Source organism: Gobius niger (assembly GCF_951799975.1).
Source record: "Gobius niger genome assembly, chromosome: 18".
Taxonomy (NCBI): Eukaryota; Metazoa; Chordata; class Actinopteri; order Gobiiformes; family Gobiidae; genus Gobius; species Gobius niger.
Window position 1 is genome coordinate 16725921 of NC_136869.1, and position 19099 is coordinate 16745019.

Sequence of the window (19099 nt, forward strand, 5' to 3'; positions counted from 1 at the left end):
GGCTTTTGTATTCAGCTGAGAAATAGACTTTTGTCAGCGAGGCATGTGTAACTGTGTACTAAATATATTATTATGTTTTCTTTTATCACTGTTACCAATAAAGAGAAAGTACTCAGCCTGTTTGCTCTTCAGGTATTTAGGGATGGGCAGAAGCAACAAATGCCCTGACATTAATGGTTTGGTATGATAGAGTCACGAGACAGAAGGAAGAGGCAGCGGCATGTGGAAGGGCCAGTCTTATTGTTAGTGAGAAGGAGCAGGAGCACTTATTTTTCCTCTCCAGTAGAGTGCGTCTGTGAGGGGCGGGTCTTGGCCGCTCTCTGGAGCCTCATTGGGTCTCTGTGGAGTGGTTTTGCTGCGGTAAACCAATGCCCTCTGCCCTGACCACACACGGCCCGCCCCCCGCGCAAACACTGCAACAAGTGCATTAGTGATGCTGGCGAGCTCAGCGCTCCAAGGAAGATCTACTTCAAATGGGATCTAACAACGAAATTGCTTTGTTTTATTACGCTTCTTCGTATTATTTATATTTTTTAGTGTCCGTTTTGTAATATTTGTACTCGCTTTGCTGTTTTCTTTGCTTATATTTACCGACCCTTGGGACTCGCGTCTCAGAAGAAGTTTGTGAGCGCGCGTATGCTAAGTTGCTAACGCAGTGTGTTCAAGGAGGAGGCAGCAGCTGCCAGCCATTGCTTCCACTTTGTTGCGGCGAAACCAGGAGACGCTTTTGTTTCTTCCGTAACCAGCATTATGTTGCGAGACGGTGGCCAGTGTTGGGTGGAAAACCTTTGCCCCAGGCTTTGAGTTTGGCAACTTTTTACCATGGCGAAACTACAAAAGCGCAAAAACAGCTGCTCCGTTGATGTAGAGAAAAGGTGGATGCGAGGATAACGCGGACGACTATGAGCAGGGTAACTAAAACTCTTTTTATTCATGAAACCTTTAGCTGTGCAGTGATTTCCAGGCTTGTGTTCCTCGTGTAATGGGACCAGAGGGGGTTATTGTGGTGCATTGTGCAGCCTGGTTGTTATAGTGATGTGGGAGATGCCAGGCTGTGGGGAGTTGGTGAGGAGGGGCTGTGGCACTGACTGCAATAAGAACAAAGTTAATTAATGCAACATGGGATGAACAGGCAACTTCTTATCCTGTGTCAGTGATATAAACAAATGTATGCAAATGTATAGCAGCAGGCTGAAAGACAGTTGTACTACTTGAAGTGTCTTAAAGATTTCTCAGCAGCCCCATAATGATCTTATATGGCTAAATCGGTTTTGCTTTATTACTTTATAGCTTCACTCATCCTTCCACTTTCCTTAACAGCTCATGTGTGATACAATTGTGCTGAATGGAGAGCTTTCTAATCCTTTTTATTATTCATTCTATGCGTTTTGTTATATCAATACCCAACTACACAGTGGCCATTGACAACCAAACCAGGAGTGTTTTGTCCCATATAGTGATCCTTCCACAGAGCCGGGTGTTGGATTTCTGGTTGTCTGTCTCTGTGACAGCCCACTGCATATCGGGTGAGTGGGACACTCCCAGCTCTGGCCTGTACCTGGGCTTCCCACGCTTTATAGACCGAGGAGTGGCTTTCCCCATCTTCCTTTTTTCTGCATGATCAAAAATGAGGAACTGGGTCAAGGCCAAATCTGACCCCTCAACTAGGAAACATGGCCAGAACTACTTTTGCTCACAGCTTGCTACTTTATACATGTCATATGCATGTAAGTGACAATAACTTTTAATAGTGTTTGGTTTGTAGTTTTGTTTGTGTGCCCCTGAAATCCTTAGTTCACATACGCCAGACCCCCCTGCAGGGAGTTTACAAGGCTTGAGTGTCAGCCTCTGCACAGCTGAATGGCCTAGTTGTCTCCCTGATTAGGCTATCATGTGTAGATGAAAACAGTCCTATACACAGAGTGGTAGAGCTGCTCTAATCAGATTATTACTGCCATGGAAGAGGTATAGCACACACACAGGCACACTTGTCACACACTTAGTCTCACTGCTTTTCAACTTGGGAGGGCTGGATGTGTTGCTCAAAACAAATATTTTAATTATGGCAGTCAGTTTTCAATCATCAAATGTTGCCTAATTCTACCCACAACTTGTGCAAACTGCTAACACACTCGAGAAAACTTTTAGCATGTGTTCAGCTTAGGCTTTACTACACAAGGCCCGGTAGGTTGACAAGCTTTAATCAGTGTACAATCTGCTGTTTTAGATGTTAGGATGGCCAGTGGTCTTGTGAGTAGCATTCATCTGTCAACTTAAGTGACATCTTCTTCCTGAAGAAAGTGCTTTAGGGTTGTAGGATTCAGACTTGTACAGAAAAAGAGTTATTCCCTGGTCCTCCCTGTCTGCTGCCTTCTGTTAATGCTGAGTTCATTGTGGACTAATGAGTTTTATCCTTCCCTGAGGCCTAACATACCTCTGCACAGGTGAACTATGGGAAGAGGGTCACTTTGCAGTGTGCGTTTATGACTTCTTGCATAACTGCCTGGAGCATCCAGCCAAACAGGAAGGGAGTCAATAATTTGAAGGCATTCCTCCCTGCTCTCTGTGTTTTGAGAGCCAAGAGAATGCTCTTGTCGCACATGTGTTTTGAGAGTGCGTGTTTGAGAATATGTTTATGTTTGTGGATTGTTGTTGTTACTTGCCCATCCTCATTGTGGGACTCTAATCTGTGCCTGGCTCCAGCTGGCTGTATGTGTGTGGGGGGGTACTACTGCTAGAGCTCTTAATTAACTCTGCACCAGGGCCCCAGAGCACCACTCCCATGTACCACTGCAGGAAGATGACTTATCATAATCCAGCATATAGCAATGCCTCCTGAATGCACTGGCTCACAGCACTTCCCAAATACATATGAGTGAGAGCACATGGCTGTGTCACCTTGAGTGCACTGGTCACCTCCTGCACCTGCCCGCTGCCAAGTATTAGCCAACTGTGACAGTTGGCGCTGAAGGTGATTTGGAGGCAGAACGGTGCTGAAGCCTGCAGTTGGGTGAATGGGAGATCATTGCTTGAGCATTCAAAACAAAAAGCTGCTGAGACTTAAGGAATTCTTTCCATGGCTCTAAAACTGTACTTGATCCTGTCTTTTCCCAGTTGTTACTCAGAGTGGCAATGTGTGTCTCCAGAGGTGAACGCACAAGCAAACAATTGAGTGAAGCTTTGAATGCACAACATTGTTGTGAGCAGTGTTGACTGTCCGTCAGCGCCGTGCTTGGCAGCGGTGTCTCTGTGTTTACATAAGTCCCAGTGATGGAAAGGCTGCTAAAGTGACAGCAGATTCCTCTGAGAGTTGGACTGAGAAAGCCCATCTGCTACTCAAGGCGAAGCCTCCTGCCTCCTGGCAGGGGACAAGCACAGAGCACACCTTTCTGGCAACAGAGTTTTTTGACTAAGTACCCAAGGTAGAATGTGTAATTTAGAGATTATAGTAAATAGTGTTTTATCTTGTTACAGAAGTGTTCACATCAAACAACATTGCTGTTGGAGGTTTAAGTTGATCAAAGACAGTATTGTCAGATAATGTTAGCCCTGCAGTAACACAATGATCATGATGCTAATGAGAACCGACGGCTTTGGCATTTTTTGTTTTCTTGATTGTGGCTAAATACCACAGTGACAATGTCATAGTGAGATTTTCTATGTTTAAATTATATTTAAACATATCATTATATTTATTCCTATAGCTGAGGGTGAAGTTAGAAGCAACCAAGCTCTTCCATGTTTTCCCTATTTAAATACAGTTACGTGAAAAGTGACACGACCCAATATTGTTACATCAACGCATCAACTTGTCTAAGCTAAGGTTAGAACATATCTCAGTATGTAGAAACGGTGGCCTGTTCCTTTAAAACACAATGACCCCAAACCTTTTTTCATTGTCACAATCTGAGGAAAAACTGGGCAATTTATTCCATTAATCACAATGGATTAGCGAGCTTCATTGCTTAGTCACGCTCACAAAGCTCCACTTCAAAGTCCCTTTAGCCACTGCTTTGAATCACACTCGGAAACTTAGCATACTACCCCAGCGTGGGCCTCAGCGCTGCTTTGACATTGAAATACAGCACCAAGGACAAATGTCCAAACACCTTCATTTATTTTGGGTGGATCACCAAAAAGCCATGTGTTGCTCATGTTCTACAGTGCCTTTGTCATTGAAACATTTTCTTGTTTTTTTCAGGCAGAACAAAAGGACAGAGTCTTGTCCATGAGCGAAGACTCTTTTGTTCGCACGTCCAGAGCTGACCCTGTGATTCGGAGTCGTCCCCTCAGTGACCTATATCCATTTCAGAGCAGTGCTGAAAGAAACGCCCCCTATCTGCTGCCTGGATGTGGCGCCCAGGTCCAGCCTGCAACTGTGGGGCCATTCACTGATGAAAACGGCTCCAATGGCGTCAGCACTGCAGCCTGGTCCAACCCACTCAAAGCTCAGCCTGAGGCCAAGCCCTCCAGAATTATGAGGCTCTTTTCCAACTCCAGGAAGGGGCCACTGTCCACTCACAGTCCCACTGCTGACTGTCCCAGCTCAGGCACTAGTCAGGACGGCTGGTCAGGGCTATCAGGACTGGGCGTTGTGGACTCATTTAAAAAGCTCCGCTCCTCTGTCCTCCAGGGTATTCAGAGCAGAGGAGCAGCAAATGGAGAGCCATCATTTAACCAGGACATAGATAACAGTGGTGACTCCAGGCTTGATGCGGCAAAACAGTTAAAACATGAAGGATCCTTTATGTCAAATGGAAATAATTTCAACCAAAAGCTGTTGGTGACGAGCCAGTACAGCTCTGATAATGAGGACATTGAGGATGAATGTGATGAAGGCAATGGAATAACACGTAACACTCGGTGTTCCAGGAGTATCCGGCGAGCGTACGGTGCTGGACGTATTTCTGTATTTGACGTGGGAAATGGAAAAGCGGCAGCAGCCGGGAGGAGAGAGGCTGTGGGTGCTCCGAAAATGGAACATATCGAAGCTTTACCTCAGAGAGACAAAGAAAGCTCAAATGTGAAAGCGTTGAGCAGACTAAGTAGAAGTGCAGAAAACCTTCACATATTAAAGGCCCCTTTTAAGCGCAAAGCCACCTCCCCAAGCCGTGGTCCGTTGTGCCCTGACTCCCAGAACAGAAGCCGGACAAATGGGGCCCCACACATCCACAGGACCTCCAGTGCCTCTGCGGTGGACCTCCACGCAGAGCGCAGAGGCAGCACTGTCAAAACAAAAGGCCCCGTGAGCAAACTGGTCGGTAGCATGACGGATCTGTCTATGCGCCGACGTCCGAGTCCCACCCCCAGCCCCACGTCCCCCACGCCCATGTCCCCCCTGAGCCGGCTGCATGACGACTATTCCCGACGCCTGCCCTGTGTTCAGAGCGCGGAGCGGCAGCGCAGGCCCGAGCCCATCAGGGCGCGGGTCGTGTCTGTCCACATCCCCCCTGAAAACTGCATAAACTCTCACCAAGTCCTTATCAGCCCGATGAGCCTGGAACCCTCGGAGAAAACAGAAGTGTCCCCCACAAGCCCCCACTGTGAGGGGACAACCCTGTCTTCAAATGAAGGCTGTCACGAAATAGAGAAATCTGAAGTACCTCCACTGAAGAAAAGTGAACGAACAAGTAGCCAAGAGCTGACTGTGGTCACATCACTGCTAAACCAGGTATGTATTTGCCCAACGTGTTCTCTAGTGTTTGTCAAGCACAATGAGATTTAAGTATTATTTAATGGATTTGATTCAACATGTTTCAATTCAAAGCAACATGAGGCCCCATTCATATTTCGGTTGTATTGCCACAATCCTGAAGGCGGAACTAGCGTAGGCTCCAGACAAATGGTTAAAAGTCACTGATTTAAATGTCATTCATCTCAATTACTAAAATAAGTTTCACCCATTTTCTTGGAATATTTCAATATTTTTACATTAACTTTTATGTTCATGTAAAATATTGTTTGACACATATTAATTAATATCTAGATGAACCTTGAAATACAGTAATTGATATCACTCCTTTCAGCAGTGATATTATGAAGTGATCTTTGAATCCCTGTGAATGTGAACATGCTTCTTGTCATCACGGGACCGCTGTCCTGCCAACTGCACTCCTACTGAGGCCAAAGTCTCCATCAAGGACAAATAAAAAATGACATAATTGCGGTAGCCTTCCGTTTTCTCTCTGCGTTCTTTGTGCGTTATGATATATAGCTCTTTACTTGGCAGGTCACATGTTCAGTGCACTATTAGAGACACCCTGAAGGAGCGCGGACAGTTAATGATTAGACTTAGTTTATGATTTCTAAGCACTGCTCTCAACTGCTCCATGGTCTGGCGGCTAAAGCAAAGCTAAGCCCCTCCTCTCCTCACCTTCTCCCTCCTGCTGAAGCTCAAGGAGCCAAAGTCCAAAACCTGCGGCCTAGAGCAGCTAACGGCACTGTGTGGATTTACCGGATCATAAACATGCAGTGACAGTAATCGCTGGTGGAGATTTTTGGGGCAAGACACCGACTTGAGATCGGAACTGGAAATGTCAGATATGTTGACTTTAGAGTTTAAGAGACAGCCGTTGTCCTAGAGAATTTGCAGTAGCCTGTGTAAGTCTGCCGGACAATGGTGCTAGTCTACTGTGTGCCTTTCCGCTGTATATGCCAAGGTCCGGACCCAGACAAAGAGATCCCAGAGGTGAGGACTGATAGGACTGAGCCATATTCAGATGAGTAACTGTGTGCTAATATTTGACTTTGGTGCCTACAATACTCTGCGTCATTGCGAGTATATGATAATATTTCTGCAGTTACTTCTGTGCGTTTGTTTGTATTTGATAAGCACGTGGCCTGATTACGGTCAAAAGCTGCCAATCACTGTGTTTTATATAAAATCAAGTTTCTCACGAGACTCCTGATAAACGGCCAATAATGCTTCTGTGGATTTGGTGCCAACCGGTTGGCAGCGCCTTCTTTTCAAGTTTTTTATGACTCTTCACGTGGTTTCTGATTAACCAGTGCTCAGCAAACACGATGTTCTGCAGTAGTATCGTTTCTGGAGTTTTGTCTGTTTTCACAGGTGACGTCAGACCAACATGGGAGTGAAGCCCTTCTTCAATCAGAGTTATCCTCCCCCACGACCAGCAGCACCCCTCCAGTCTCCCCCTCGAGCCTCTTGGACTCACCCACATCTTCCACAGAATCACCCACCGCAGACTCTTCTGTCCAGCCCCGGAGGAGAGCAGGGCGCCCCAGACCACGGCCAATCTCAGACTATGGACAGCTCAGTTCACATAAGCATGCCATTCCTGATGAGCTGCTGGCTGAGAAATCCAAGAACATCCTGCCTAAAGACAGTAACAGTAGAGGTGTATCTGAAACAGTGGACAGCGCAGAGGACAGCAGCGTGAGCGGTGATGGTCAGTCACCGAGGCAGCGTCCCATTTCTGTGATCGGAGTCCTGGACGTGTTCGATTCAGAGGAGAAGGGCGACCAGTCTCCTTCTGTAAGCTTCCATCTCTGTGGATTTAAAACTATTTTTTCACTGATAACAGTCTCAGAATTTGTACTAAATATATTATGACTGTCATATGAAAAAAAGTTGAGTCTGGAGCCATAGAGCAGTGGAGGCTTTCTTTTTTAAATTACGCAGGTTAAATTTTCTTGGTAAAATCTAACACAGAGCTGCAAAATCCTTGTTTGTTAATGTTATTTCTAGTCAACCCCTGCAATTTGTGTTGCGTGATGAGTGAATTAAAGTTAATCCCCTAATTCCCTCTTTTTACTATATTTTTAAGCATCAACATGAATGGATATTAGAGAAACAACAGTTTGTTGATTACAATCTGCCTTTTTTCTCAGCCTCTGCCGCGGCCTCCCATCCCGTCCCACCGGGTGCCCCCCTACCGAGCAGTGTCTGCCAGGTTCCGCCCCTCAGCCATGTCTCAGAGCACCCCCATCGGCCTGGACCGCGTTGGCCGGAGGAAACTTCACAGAGTGCTCAGCGGTGAGGAGCTGTTGTTTGACATGGGATCAGTGTTGGTCTGTGAGAGAGCGATGACCGCGAATGTCAATACTAATGTGGGACAAAGCTGTTGATGCACACAAGGGGGTGCACACTGTCGACTGTCCCCAGGCGGATGGTGCTTTTCTGTGTGGAGTTACCCTACCACTAAAAACATGTACAATAGGCCAGGAGGAATGATGTGTGTGCGTGAATGAATGATAGTGGTCAGAGGGACCATTGGCGCAGATGTGTGCAGTCATGCTTCTGTCCGTCTACCGCAGGGTAAACTGTAGCTCCACACATGTCTTACCACCACTGTGTTTGGAGTGAATAAAGAAAAAATTGCCTACACTGTGTGAACTGCTTTGGTCTAATGTGAAAAGCACTTCACAAATAAACTTCACTTCCATTCCATGGAGGTGCCGCGGTGGTTATAGGGGTTATTACACTCATATTTTATAAATTCAAGTCAATCTTTGTTTATGTTTGCGTTACAGACGGCATGTCTGGGTGTTCGGTGACTCTGGATGACAGCGTGAGTGAAGAAGATGAGGAGGGGAGTTTTGATGAGCTCGCTGACACGCCGTACCTTCAGCCGGGGGTAGAACTGTCTGTGCTCAACGAGGTGAGGCAGAGGAACAAGAACTCATAGCTCATGTGGCTTCATTGACAGCTGACGCGTTTGCATGTAACTGTGATGATGCAACTTGGATCTGCCTCTGTGCGTGCCTCATAAGCAGTGAAAATATTGGAGTTTGTTTTTCACTTCTTATGCAACTATTCAACAGACAACCATGGCAGCGCGCTCAAGTCTAGACATAATCCGACATGTTACACAGGGGCTTATGTTGCTTGTAATTGTATGTTTATCTTATCTGCGTGTGTCTCTTAGTGGATAAACTCCGGTCATGCCGTGTGTGCTGAGGCGCTCTGGGATCATGTGACCATGGAGGAGCAGGAACTGGCCTTCAAGGCTGGAGATGTTATCCGTGTCCTGGATGCTTCCCACAGCGAGTGGTGGTGGGGCAGGGGAGCAGACAGAGAGGCCTGGTTCCCCTCGTGTTTTGTCCGGGTAAGTAGACTGCTGACCTGCGTGACTTCTCTGCCTCTTGTTTGTACGTTTTGCTTGTCAAGAAAAACAAACTGGCTGGGCTCCAAACAAACCCTTGTGAACCTCTTGACTCGGTTCAGAAAAGTTAACTCCATAGTTCCTCAAATGGTTTCCACGGTCGATGGCAACTGGGCTGATTGACAGCTCAGACCTAGTTAGGCTGTGTTACCAAAGTGCCGTCATTTGATTGACAGGTCAAACTTGTCAAATAAATTCCTTTCTCACTCACTTAACCAGAAACGGGTTTAGCGTAAAACATTAACTAACAAAAATCTTTCACCTAATGTCTTTCCCGTTGTTTTTCCATTCTTCTAACTTTTTTAGGTACGGGTTAACCAAGACGACTCGAGTACAGAGAGCGTAGAAAGTGTTGCGGAACAAGAAAACCCGACGCCCAGAGATTCACACAGCAGCCACCACAAAGAGCAGATGAGAACAAATGTGGTCCAGGAAATCATGAGCACTGAGCGCATCTACATCAAGCATCTCCGAGACATCTGCGATGTGAGCAAGACAGTGTGTGCTTACAAATATCTATGGAAGGATTTCTGAGTGAGACCAAATGCCTTGTCTTTTCAGGGATACATTCGCCAGTGCCGTAAACATCCAGATATGTTTACAGAGGCGCAGCTGAAGACTATCTTCAGTAACATTGAAGAAATCTACAAGTTTCAGAGGCAGTTTCTGAAAGAGCTTGAGAAACAGTATAATAAAGAGCAACCGCACCTCAGTGAGATTGGCTCCTGTTTCCTAGGGCAGGTAATCAATGTTCACTATCTATTTTTATGTTTCTGTGGAAGATGTATCCAGACTTTTGGACTGACTGCATTGTTCATACATTTTAGGGGGATGGATTTTCAATCTACTCTGAGTACTGTAACACTCATCCAGCTGCTTGTGCAGAGCTGCAGCGCTTCATGAAATCAGGCCGTTACAAGCACTTCTTTGAGGCCTGTCGTCTCCTTCAGCAGATGATTGACATTTCAATAGCTGGTTTCCTTCTAACTCCTGTACAGAAGATTTGTAAATATCCCCTGCAGCTGGGAGAACTGCTTAAATATACTCCCAAAAGCCACAGGTAAAAGCTACACCTTGCACCTTTCAGTCTCTCAGTTTGTATTAGATATTAATTTATGTTAATCCCACAGTGACTACACTGCAGTGTGTGAAGCCTATGAGGCAATGAAGAATGTGGCCAGTCTCATAAATGAGAGGAAGAGGAGATTGGAAACCATTGACACCATCGCGCACTGGCAGGTCTCCATTTTGCACTGGGAGGTGAGTTCTTTGGTCATTTAACTGATGCTTCTAGACCATCAGTGTGTTTTCTCTTGTGTAAAAACTTGTGTAAAAACCTTTTGCAGGGAACTGACGTTTTGGAGCTCAGCTCAGAGCTGATTCACTCTGGAGAAATGACTCGCATCATCCGTTACGGCAAAGTGCAACAGCGCAGCTTCTTCCTGTTTGACCACCAGCTGGTGTTCTGTAAAAAAGATGTCCTGCGCAGAGACCTGCTGCACTACCGCGGGCGACTGGACATGGACCAAACCGAGGTGCTGGATGTGCCTGATGGACGGGACTTTGACCTGGGAGTGACTCTGAAGAACGCCCTGCGCCTGAGGAACGCCTTCACACTGGAGTTTATGTGCATGCTGTGCTGCAGAAAGGCCCAGGACAAACAGAGGTGGCGCCAGGCCTTCGACAAAGAGAGAAACAGGGTGAAGGAGGACCAAGAGATGGGTGAGTGGCATGAGACCTTTGCGTAAAACAACTAATGCTGAACATCGATTTAACGCAAAGGTTTGTGTGTTCTGAAACAGGAATGGAGATCAGTGAAGAGCAACGAAAACGTGCTATAGTTAATGCCAGAAGAGCCAAACAGGGGAAGTTCAAATGTAAGCTTATTTCATTTCTAATCATAAAATAACACTTGCTTCAGCCACAATTACTAATGTTTCCATTTGCAGCTCTGGGATACTCGGGCTCTGTCCCTCCTCACCACCAGAACATCCTGCCCCTTCACCAGCGCCACGTCACCATCCCGCCCAGCGTGCCCCAGCAGCAGGTCTTCTCTCTGGTCGAGCCGCCCAAGAGAAAGCCCTATCACCTGCTCTACAGCCTCACCCGCAACGCCTTTTTCAGGAAATGAAGATCCACTCTTTTGTCTGTCATCTTTCTCTGTACCGTCCTTGAAGTCACATGAACACTTTATCTTTGTCCTATCTGTGAATATTATCTGTGAATGTACGAGATGTGCCTTAAGTGTTTTCCTGTTTGTTTATGTCTGCCTTCAAGTGTTTGTCAGTTCATTTTATTGTGATGCTGCTCACCAAACCCACTCTGCCCTCGTCCCATGTCTTATAATTTAACCTTAGATGCAGTGTTTTAATGTTGTCCTTTGGTCTAAGCGTATTTTACGAAGGCTGGATCCTTTTTGCTTTGGGAGTTTTCAGCTCTGAGCAAACCAAACAGCCAAAGGATGATGAACTAACTTGTTAACAATGTAAATAAAACTCTTGTACAACATCGCTTGGTAAATGCCTCTCCATTTTACATTTGCCAAGAGATATACGTACTGGCCTCGAGCACTAGACCTTAATGAATTAAACATTAGAAATACGACAAAACCAGGGTTGCTGCTACTGCCGGGATCTCTTTCCCTGCAACCTGCCTGTGCTGAAAGATCAAGTTTCACACACCTGTTTCATCTCCGGCTCAGTGTGCTGTGTGGAGGCTCCCCGCTCGCAAAGCTAATAGACTGTTTTACCGCAAAAGGGGGAAGGAGGGAAAAAAAACATGCAAGTTATCAAGATGGTGGGGTGTCAGTGATGAAGGATTGAGGGCGTTTGTGTCATGAGCGCGGAGAACGAGGAGAACAAAGAGAAAGAGCCAGCGAGTGGAGAAAAGGATACCGCTGCACAACAACAGGACACTGCTAGTGTGAGTACTACTGCTCTCCCACTGTGAGACAATGAGACTTTTATCTTAAACCTGTGCACGCCACATACTACTTAAAAACAGAAAGTAAATAACAAAGTCTGTTCAGGAAGTATTCACACCACTCTATTTATTCCTATATTGTTGTGTTGAAATCTGATGCTGAAATGCTTCAAATTGTTAGATTTCTTATTGTTTAGGTTGTATTTTTGTATGATAATCAAATAAATGAAATTTTCCACAGACCTAAACTTTTACATATGATGAACATGATCATCAGCAGTTCTATGGAGCCAGAAAACATAAACATGTGCCACTATGAAATGTGGCTTTTCTCTTCACGCTCGTTCAAAACTTAAAAATAAAAACTTTTTTTTTTTTTTTTTCAGGATAATCAGTGTTTTTACCCAAAGGAATCAAATGTATGTGATTTTGGTGTCAGGCTGGTACATAGTAAACTAGCAATAGCTTCAGACTTTTGAAAACTTTCTGAACACACTGTAACTTTGTCATTGGGGGAAAATACAAGTTTTGCATGGTTCAACACATTCCCATTACCTTATGATGCATAAGTGCCGTACCGCACAGTATGGCCTGACTGTGAGTGAATAATACATGATTGTAACTCAATGAGTGCAGTATTTGACTGTTACACTTTTTGCCAACGATAGTCACAAGTATCCAGACATCAAGACATAAGATGTTTCAGATAAAGAGGATACGTTTATTGAATGTCATATGCTCAACATTTGGAGTTTCATTATTATTTTATGTGTGCAGCCCACAGTAACGCTAACTGGCTGGCCAGGATTAATCACTGTGATAAGACCAGAGTGGCAGCAGCAAGGTCATGCTCTGATGGGCTGCAGTAATCCAACTCATCCCCCTCACAAAGGCAGTGGATGCCCTTTGGCCCCTGCACTATACAACAACCTCATAAAAAGCGCCTGTTAATTTACTTCTGCTCCATTTGCAACATTTCAATTACAATCCACAGATGTAAAAGTGCCTATTTGAACGCCTCAGCTGAAATGCTCTGTAAATGTCATTGCCCTTTGTATAACACAGTCCTGTTTGTCTCGAATGCTCCAGATCAAAGATGTGTCCGTTGAGATCTCCACCGTGGACCGCGCCCTGCAGAAGTTGTACTGGAGGAACAGGAGGCGCAGACGAAAACCAAGTCAGTTCAGGCAGCTGTGTCTGCGTCTGCTCAATGTCCCGCACATCGCTCTCATCATCGCAGCCGTGGTGTTTGTGGTGGTCGCCGTCATGTGGTCCCTGCTCTGGGTCTTCATATGTGAGCATTTTGACATTTGTCTTTTTTAATCAGAAGTGGGCATTTGCAACTGGCAGTCCAGGTATTCCTGAACATGAGCCAAGCCTAAGTAGAGGGGTCCCCAGACGTCCATTTAGTCCAATTGAATTTAGTAAAAGCATCATTTATCATATTGCCATGAAAGCACCAACACCAGAATGAACATCTAGATTGTATATATTTTAAGATGAAAATATTAGCATAAGTACTTCTTTTATCTCTGTTTTTTTCCAGTTTTGAATCATACTTTTCCCAGCCCACTGATTGATGACCTGTGATGTCTGTTTTTCTTCAGTTCGCAGAGAGAGCAACAGTGGGGCATATTTCGCCGGCATGTTTCGTGTTGCCAACGTGGAGTTCATCCCAGAGTACCGCCAGGTCGAGTCACATGAGTTTGCATTCATGGCGAATAAGATACAACATGTGGTATGTCAATATCAATTTCACGGTTGTGAATGCTTAGCGGCCGACTGGGCTAATTGCTGGTATGTTGCAGGTGAGTTATGTGTATAAGCAGTCGTCAGTATCCAACCTCTACAAGCAGTCTGTAATTTCAGACCTCAGGTACAGCAGATAGTCATTTGGAGTTGTCATCTTATAGATCCGCCTCCTTAAATGCTGTTTGTCTCATCCCTGTAGTAACAACAACAAGGGTGGTGTCCTGGTGCACTTCTGGATGGTGTTCGTTGTGCCCCGTTTGAAGACGCCTGCCGTATGTGAGGATTGTGTTGGAGCCATTTTCAGAGACTCTGTCTACACCAGTCTGCAGAACCGCTCATCTGTGGGCTATCTGCTGGGCCTGCCAGTAGATATAGACTCCATCCTCATCAATGGTGACTTTGACACACATGAAACTGTAAATAAATGCAAATAGTTGAAGCAAGGGTCCAGGGGTTACAACCTCTCTGTTCCCTTCCCTTCTAGTGAAGCGCTTGTGTGACTTGTGTCATAGGAGCCCTGCATAAAGAAGTTTCCCTCCCATTCCCCTTGCCTTCTTAGTGATTCAGTGGGCACTACTTCAAGTTAATTTTGCCGCGTTCTGTACAAGACTCAGCTTTCCTCCAGTGTCTGTAACACTGGTGTATTCTGTGCTGTGTTTATGGCAGTGGTGATAGACTCAAGTCATATATTACTTATTGATTTATCTTTTCAGCTGTCCAACGCTCTGATTATACATCAAATGCAGCAGGTATATAGCATACACAAACATAACAAAATCTTGCCTGTGCAGTAACCGCTCTCTGCTCTGACAGGTTCACAGTGCATTGAAAAACTATATGCCAACTTTCCTGGAATGACGATCCCTCTGAATGTGTTCTCGTCATGGGGTGGTGTCAGTTGCCATGTGAAGCTGACCGCTGCTCCTGGGTTTCTGATCCGTCTGATCATCAGCTCCTTTCTCATTGAGGCCACAGACTGTGTGAACGATGGCCTGGTGGTGTACGACGCTCTTCTGCCCATGAGGGGGCGCACTCTCCTGCGGTCAGCATCACTGTAGGATTTGTTTAGGATTTTCAACATGAAGCATTTATTGTTGGTTACTGGTGTACTGCAGGTTATGTGAGCCAGTGTCCAATGCTTTCTCCCTGGTGTCTACCTCCAATGTGATGCTGTTGTCATTCACTATGACAAGTGGGAACAAGAACTTCAGGGGAGACTTTGAGGCCATCAGCGAGGAATGTACGACGCTGTTTGTTTGCATACCTTCTACTGCTCAAGCCCCCATTCAGTTATAATGTCTGTTCATTCACAAACCTGTGCTGTGTTATTTTTAGCATGTGTGTCTCACATTGAGATCCAGTCACATCCTGACTTCTCTGGTGACCTGCACAGCCCCTTCTACCCCAGTCTGCTGCCCCCACGGTGCTCCTGTACCTGGACATTTGAGGTTCGACACCACAGCAACAATTCACAAGATAATGTTATTATAATTTTTGGCTTTATTGTTTGTAATTCATTATTTTTCTGTAAGACGTCACATTCTGCTTTGGGAGTGGCTCTTCATTTCAAGAACTATGTCTTAAAAGTAAAGGGCATGAAAGCTTGTGACCAAGGCTGGTGGAAAATCAACGAATTCATGTGAGAGTCTTTATTTCTCGAAAATATATATGAAGCACCAAACACATTTTAACTATCAAACTGCTATATTTCTGTCTCTAGTTACTGTGGGACCTATGTCGACCACAGGACAGTGTTTCGCATCAGTGACCCGAGTCCTGAGGTGGAGTTTCGCTGCAGCTCTCGTATCTCTGTCCAACCTTTTGAGGCGTCCTACACCAGTTACAATATCAGCCAACGTAAGAAGAACCATAAACATTGGAGCACTTTTTTGAGTTTCAGTTTAAATAATGTTTCTTATGTGCTCATTAGCCTGTGCAGAGAGCCACTTCCTGTGCTCCACGGGTCTGTGTGTGGAGAAGAGCAGGCGCTGTGACGGTCTGGACGACTGCCTGGATGAGAGCGATGAAGTCTTCTGTTGTAAGTTTAAATTTAGATCAAACAAGTTTCTATTTATGATTTTTTTGTTGTTGTCATTGTAGCTAGACCCTCAGCAAACTGTGCGGGCAGCAGTCCACTTCACCCTCTGTTCGTGTGCAATGGAGAGAGAGACTGCGCTAATGGAATAGATGAGATCAACTGCACTCAAGGTAGACGTCTAAACAGTTTAGTGTGGTGAAAGCCTGCATAATGCAAACTGTATGTACCTATAGCTTATTTAAATTCATTACAGAAACCACCTGCTCAGCTGTAAGTTACCAGTGCAGCAGTGGGCCCTGTTTTATGAAGAAAAATGCAAAATGCGACGGTGTTTTTGACTGTAGCGACCAGAGTGATGAGATGGACTGTGGTGAGTTGCTGGGATTTGTAAAGAGCTTTATAATGTTCACTCTCATGCCTTATAGTTAAACTTTTATCAGCCAATGAAGTGTGATCTTAATGTGATAATCTGGTGGAACTCTGCTGTAATAACATGAGGCTGTTTTATCACAGAGGTCTTTTAGGTTCCGAGTACTTTGATGAAGAAGCAACAGGCTGCGTTTATATAGGCAGTAAATACACATACCCAGACAAATATTTTGGAACTGTATAAACTGTATACAAAAAGTGTTATTGCCCACTTAAAGCCATACTGCTTCACCATTCACCCAATAAATATAATAAGATAGACACATTTATTTCATCATAGGTGTTAAGCTTTTATTTTGGTTACTCACTGCAATAAATAGCATTGTCAGATCTTGTAACGCAGCAACAGATACCTAAATGAGCCAAACAGTTAATTCATACATATAACCCTGTAATCCCTCAGAATATTTGCTTTTCAGGTTGTGGCAATCCTCCTCCTGTAAAGAAAGTCGCGCCATCTTCGTCTGCGCGCATAGTGGGCGGGGTCAACTCCTTGGAGGGCGAGTGGCCGTGGCAGGTCAGCCTGCACTTCTCTGGGAACATGTACTGCGGCGCCTCAGTGCTCTCCTCTGATTGGCTGGTGTCAGCTGCTCACTGCTTCAGGAAAGACAGGTGGGTGGGGAATAGAGCAGCAGAGTAATACAAATGTTCAAGTTCAACATTTGTGGACTTTCAGCATTGTCTCATTATATGTAAGATGTTGGGGTTGTTAAAAAATGAATACCCAGAAACTAAATGCATCAGACTTTTCATAGCTGTAGCATAGTCTCGGACCTTAATCAGAAGTAGAATTAGTAAATGGTAAAATAAGAAACTGCAGTTTTTTAAATATGATTATATATCTCCATCTGAGAGTGTGGCATCATCATATTCTACTGTCTGAAACCTATTATTCATTATTAAACTACTGAGCATTATTTACCTGGCCTTTCTGTCGAGTTCAGGATCATGATGTCATATCGCTAGCAGCAGTAATAAACACATTTTTACTTATTGTACATAAGATACCTCTTTTTTTTACTATTTAGCTACTTGCACAAAATAGACACTTCCTGTCTATTTTGCATACCCTGTGATCTTTTTGAATGCCCAATGTAACATGTGAATTTCTCCATTATGAGATCAATAAAGGATTATCTTATCTTATCTTATACTGGAATATATACTGGAATTATTGTTCATAAAACACTTGGACACTACAGTGAGCAGTGTGTACAGCTGAGGCAGTAATTTACCATTAGTGACTCAGCAGCTAACGGAGTTGTTCCACAGCTTTTTTCTTCACTTTTTATACTGTTTTTAGCTAATCTTAGTCTATGGAAAATGTACGTAACAGCTGCAAACATGGCGGATCTCCATGGTAATAGTGGATTTTCCCGACTATGTTTATTTATTTTGTAATATTACTGTTCAGTCTGCCTCTTCTGTGTGATATTTTCATTTTTTGTATATCTTTTGTATATAAAACTTGCTCAGATTTTTATTTGCTAACCGCTCACATACTTGATACCCGCAGGCTGTCAGACCCTCGCCTCTGGAGGGCTCACCTGGGCATGCTGAACCAGGGCAGTGCCAAGTATGAGGGGGAGATCCAAAGGATAGTGGCACACGAGTATTACAATGCCTTCACTTTTGATTACGACATTGCTCTGCTCCAGCTGAAGAACCCCTGGCCCGCCAGCCTCAGTCCTCTCATCCAGCCCGTGTGCCTGCCCCCTCCCTCCCACACGGTCACAGACAGCCATCCCTGCTGGGTGACCGGCTGGGGCTACCGCTCAGAGGACGGTGAGTTCACAGTATATTCTCATGTTAATAATGAATATTCAGGACGTTTAAACCCAAACAAAGGGGTCTATCTCCTGGAAAATGGACATTAAAAGCAAAAGTGTAGTTTCGCCTTTGTTTGTTCAAAAACTGAAAAGATGGAGACATAACTCAGATGAGGAATAAAAGCATTTGTATCGTGTTTTACTTATATTAAACTATATATGTCCTTAAAGCTGAGTTTATATTTACTTGTCACTTCTATACAATCAATTCCAAGCCGCGATACTGTTAATTGTCTGCACAATGTTTATGGTTTTAAATTTTAAGTGTTTCCTTGTTTCTACAGACAAGGTGCTGCCCACAGTGCTCCTGAAAGCACAGGTGTATGTCCAGAGTCAGACCGACTGTAAGAAGAGCTACAGCCTGGCATCTCCTCGAATGCTGTGTGCAGGAGTGCCATCTGGAGAGCAAGATGCCTGCAGGGTTAGTCCAAATGCCACGACGTGAGGATACGTCATTGTGCATCTTTGATTGTGGTTGACAACTTGATATTTATATAGTATCCTGCCATTTTGTTTCTGATGAAGAGAGTAGTGTGGAGGCCAGGCTAATTTTACTGTGTGTTCCAGGGCGACTCAGGGGGTCCTCTTTCGTGCCAGGAGCCAGGTGGGGGTCGCTGGTTCCTCATTGGCATTGTGAGCTGGGGTCTGGGCTGCGGCAGACCCAACCTGCCCGGAGTCTACACCCGGGTCAACAAGTTCACCTCCTGGATCTACAGCCATATCAGCGAACACAGCCAGACCTAGACATTACCAATTTATAAGAGCTATAGAGCACCAAATAAACAGTGTCAAAACTGCTCTGTTGTTGCATGATATTTTTAAGAAAATAAAAAGTAAGAAAACCATATAGAGGTATTTTAATAACAAGTATGTTGGATACGCTGGTTATACCTGGAAAGGTGCGCCCACTACTGTTACAGTGGTGGGTCAGGCTGTAATGGTAATCCAGGTTGTTTTGCTTTGATCCAAGGGCACAGTGGCTGAGTTCCGACTGTAATTCCTTG

At 44.8% G+C, this 19099-nt stretch overlaps 2 protein-coding genes across 2 annotated transcripts; both read left to right on the plus strand.

The window, feature by feature from the left end:
* The first annotated feature begins 434 nt into the window (after positions 1-434).
* On the plus strand, positions 435-11607 carry spata13 (spermatogenesis associated 13). Its single transcript, XM_079576072.1, has 13 exons — positions 435-911; positions 4202-5671; positions 7070-7495; positions 7852-7996; positions 8494-8621; positions 8889-9068; positions 9432-9611; positions 9687-9866; positions 9953-10185; positions 10256-10385; positions 10472-10847; positions 10928-11002; positions 11075-11607. Exons 1-13 carry the CDS (start codon positions 903-905, stop codon positions 11254-11256), a joined length of 3714 nt encoding a protein of 1237 aa, XP_079432198.1. The 5' UTR covers positions 435-902; the 3' UTR covers positions 11257-11607.
* Positions 11608-11796: 189 nt separating this feature from the next.
* On the plus strand, positions 11797-18866 carry tmprss7 (transmembrane serine protease 7). The gene is made up of 18 exons (XM_079576073.1): positions 11797-12047; positions 13137-13341; positions 13655-13785; positions 13856-13923; positions 13999-14192; positions 14513-14548; positions 14613-14841; positions 14915-15039; positions 15135-15247; positions 15332-15438; positions 15520-15656; positions 15730-15837; positions 15900-16007; positions 16091-16207; positions 16686-16878; positions 17783-18051; positions 18380-18516; positions 18663-18866. The coding sequence occupies exons 1-18, from the start codon at positions 11961-11963 to the stop codon at positions 18837-18839; spliced, it is 2541 nt and encodes an 846-aa protein (XP_079432199.1). The 5' UTR covers positions 11797-11960; the 3' UTR covers positions 18840-18866.
* The last annotated feature ends 233 nt before the right edge of the window (positions 18867-19099 follow it).

Excerpts from the sequence above, each read along its gene's own strand:
- spata13 (XM_079576072.1), top strand. Across the intron at positions 7,496-7,851 it reads AGGGCGACCAGTCTCCTTCT|CCTCTGCCGCGGCCTCCCAT; the intron begins GTAAGCTTCCAT and ends CTTTTTTCTCAG. Across the intron at positions 8,622-8,888 it reads AACTGTCTGTGCTCAACGAG|TGGATAAACTCCGGTCATGC; the intron begins GTGAGGCAGAGG and ends TGTGTCTCTTAG.
- tmprss7 (XM_079576073.1), top strand. The coding sequence starts at position 11,961 with ATGAGCGCGGAGAACGAGGAGAACAAAGAGAAAGAGCCAGCGAGTGGA. Across the intron at positions 14,842-14,914 it reads AGGGGGCGCACTCTCCTGCG|GTTATGTGAGCCAGTGTCCA; the intron begins GTCAGCATCACT and ends GGTGTACTGCAG. Across the intron at positions 16,879-17,782 it reads CACTGCTTCAGGAAAGACAG|GCTGTCAGACCCTCGCCTCT; the intron begins GTGGGTGGGGAA and ends TGATACCCGCAG.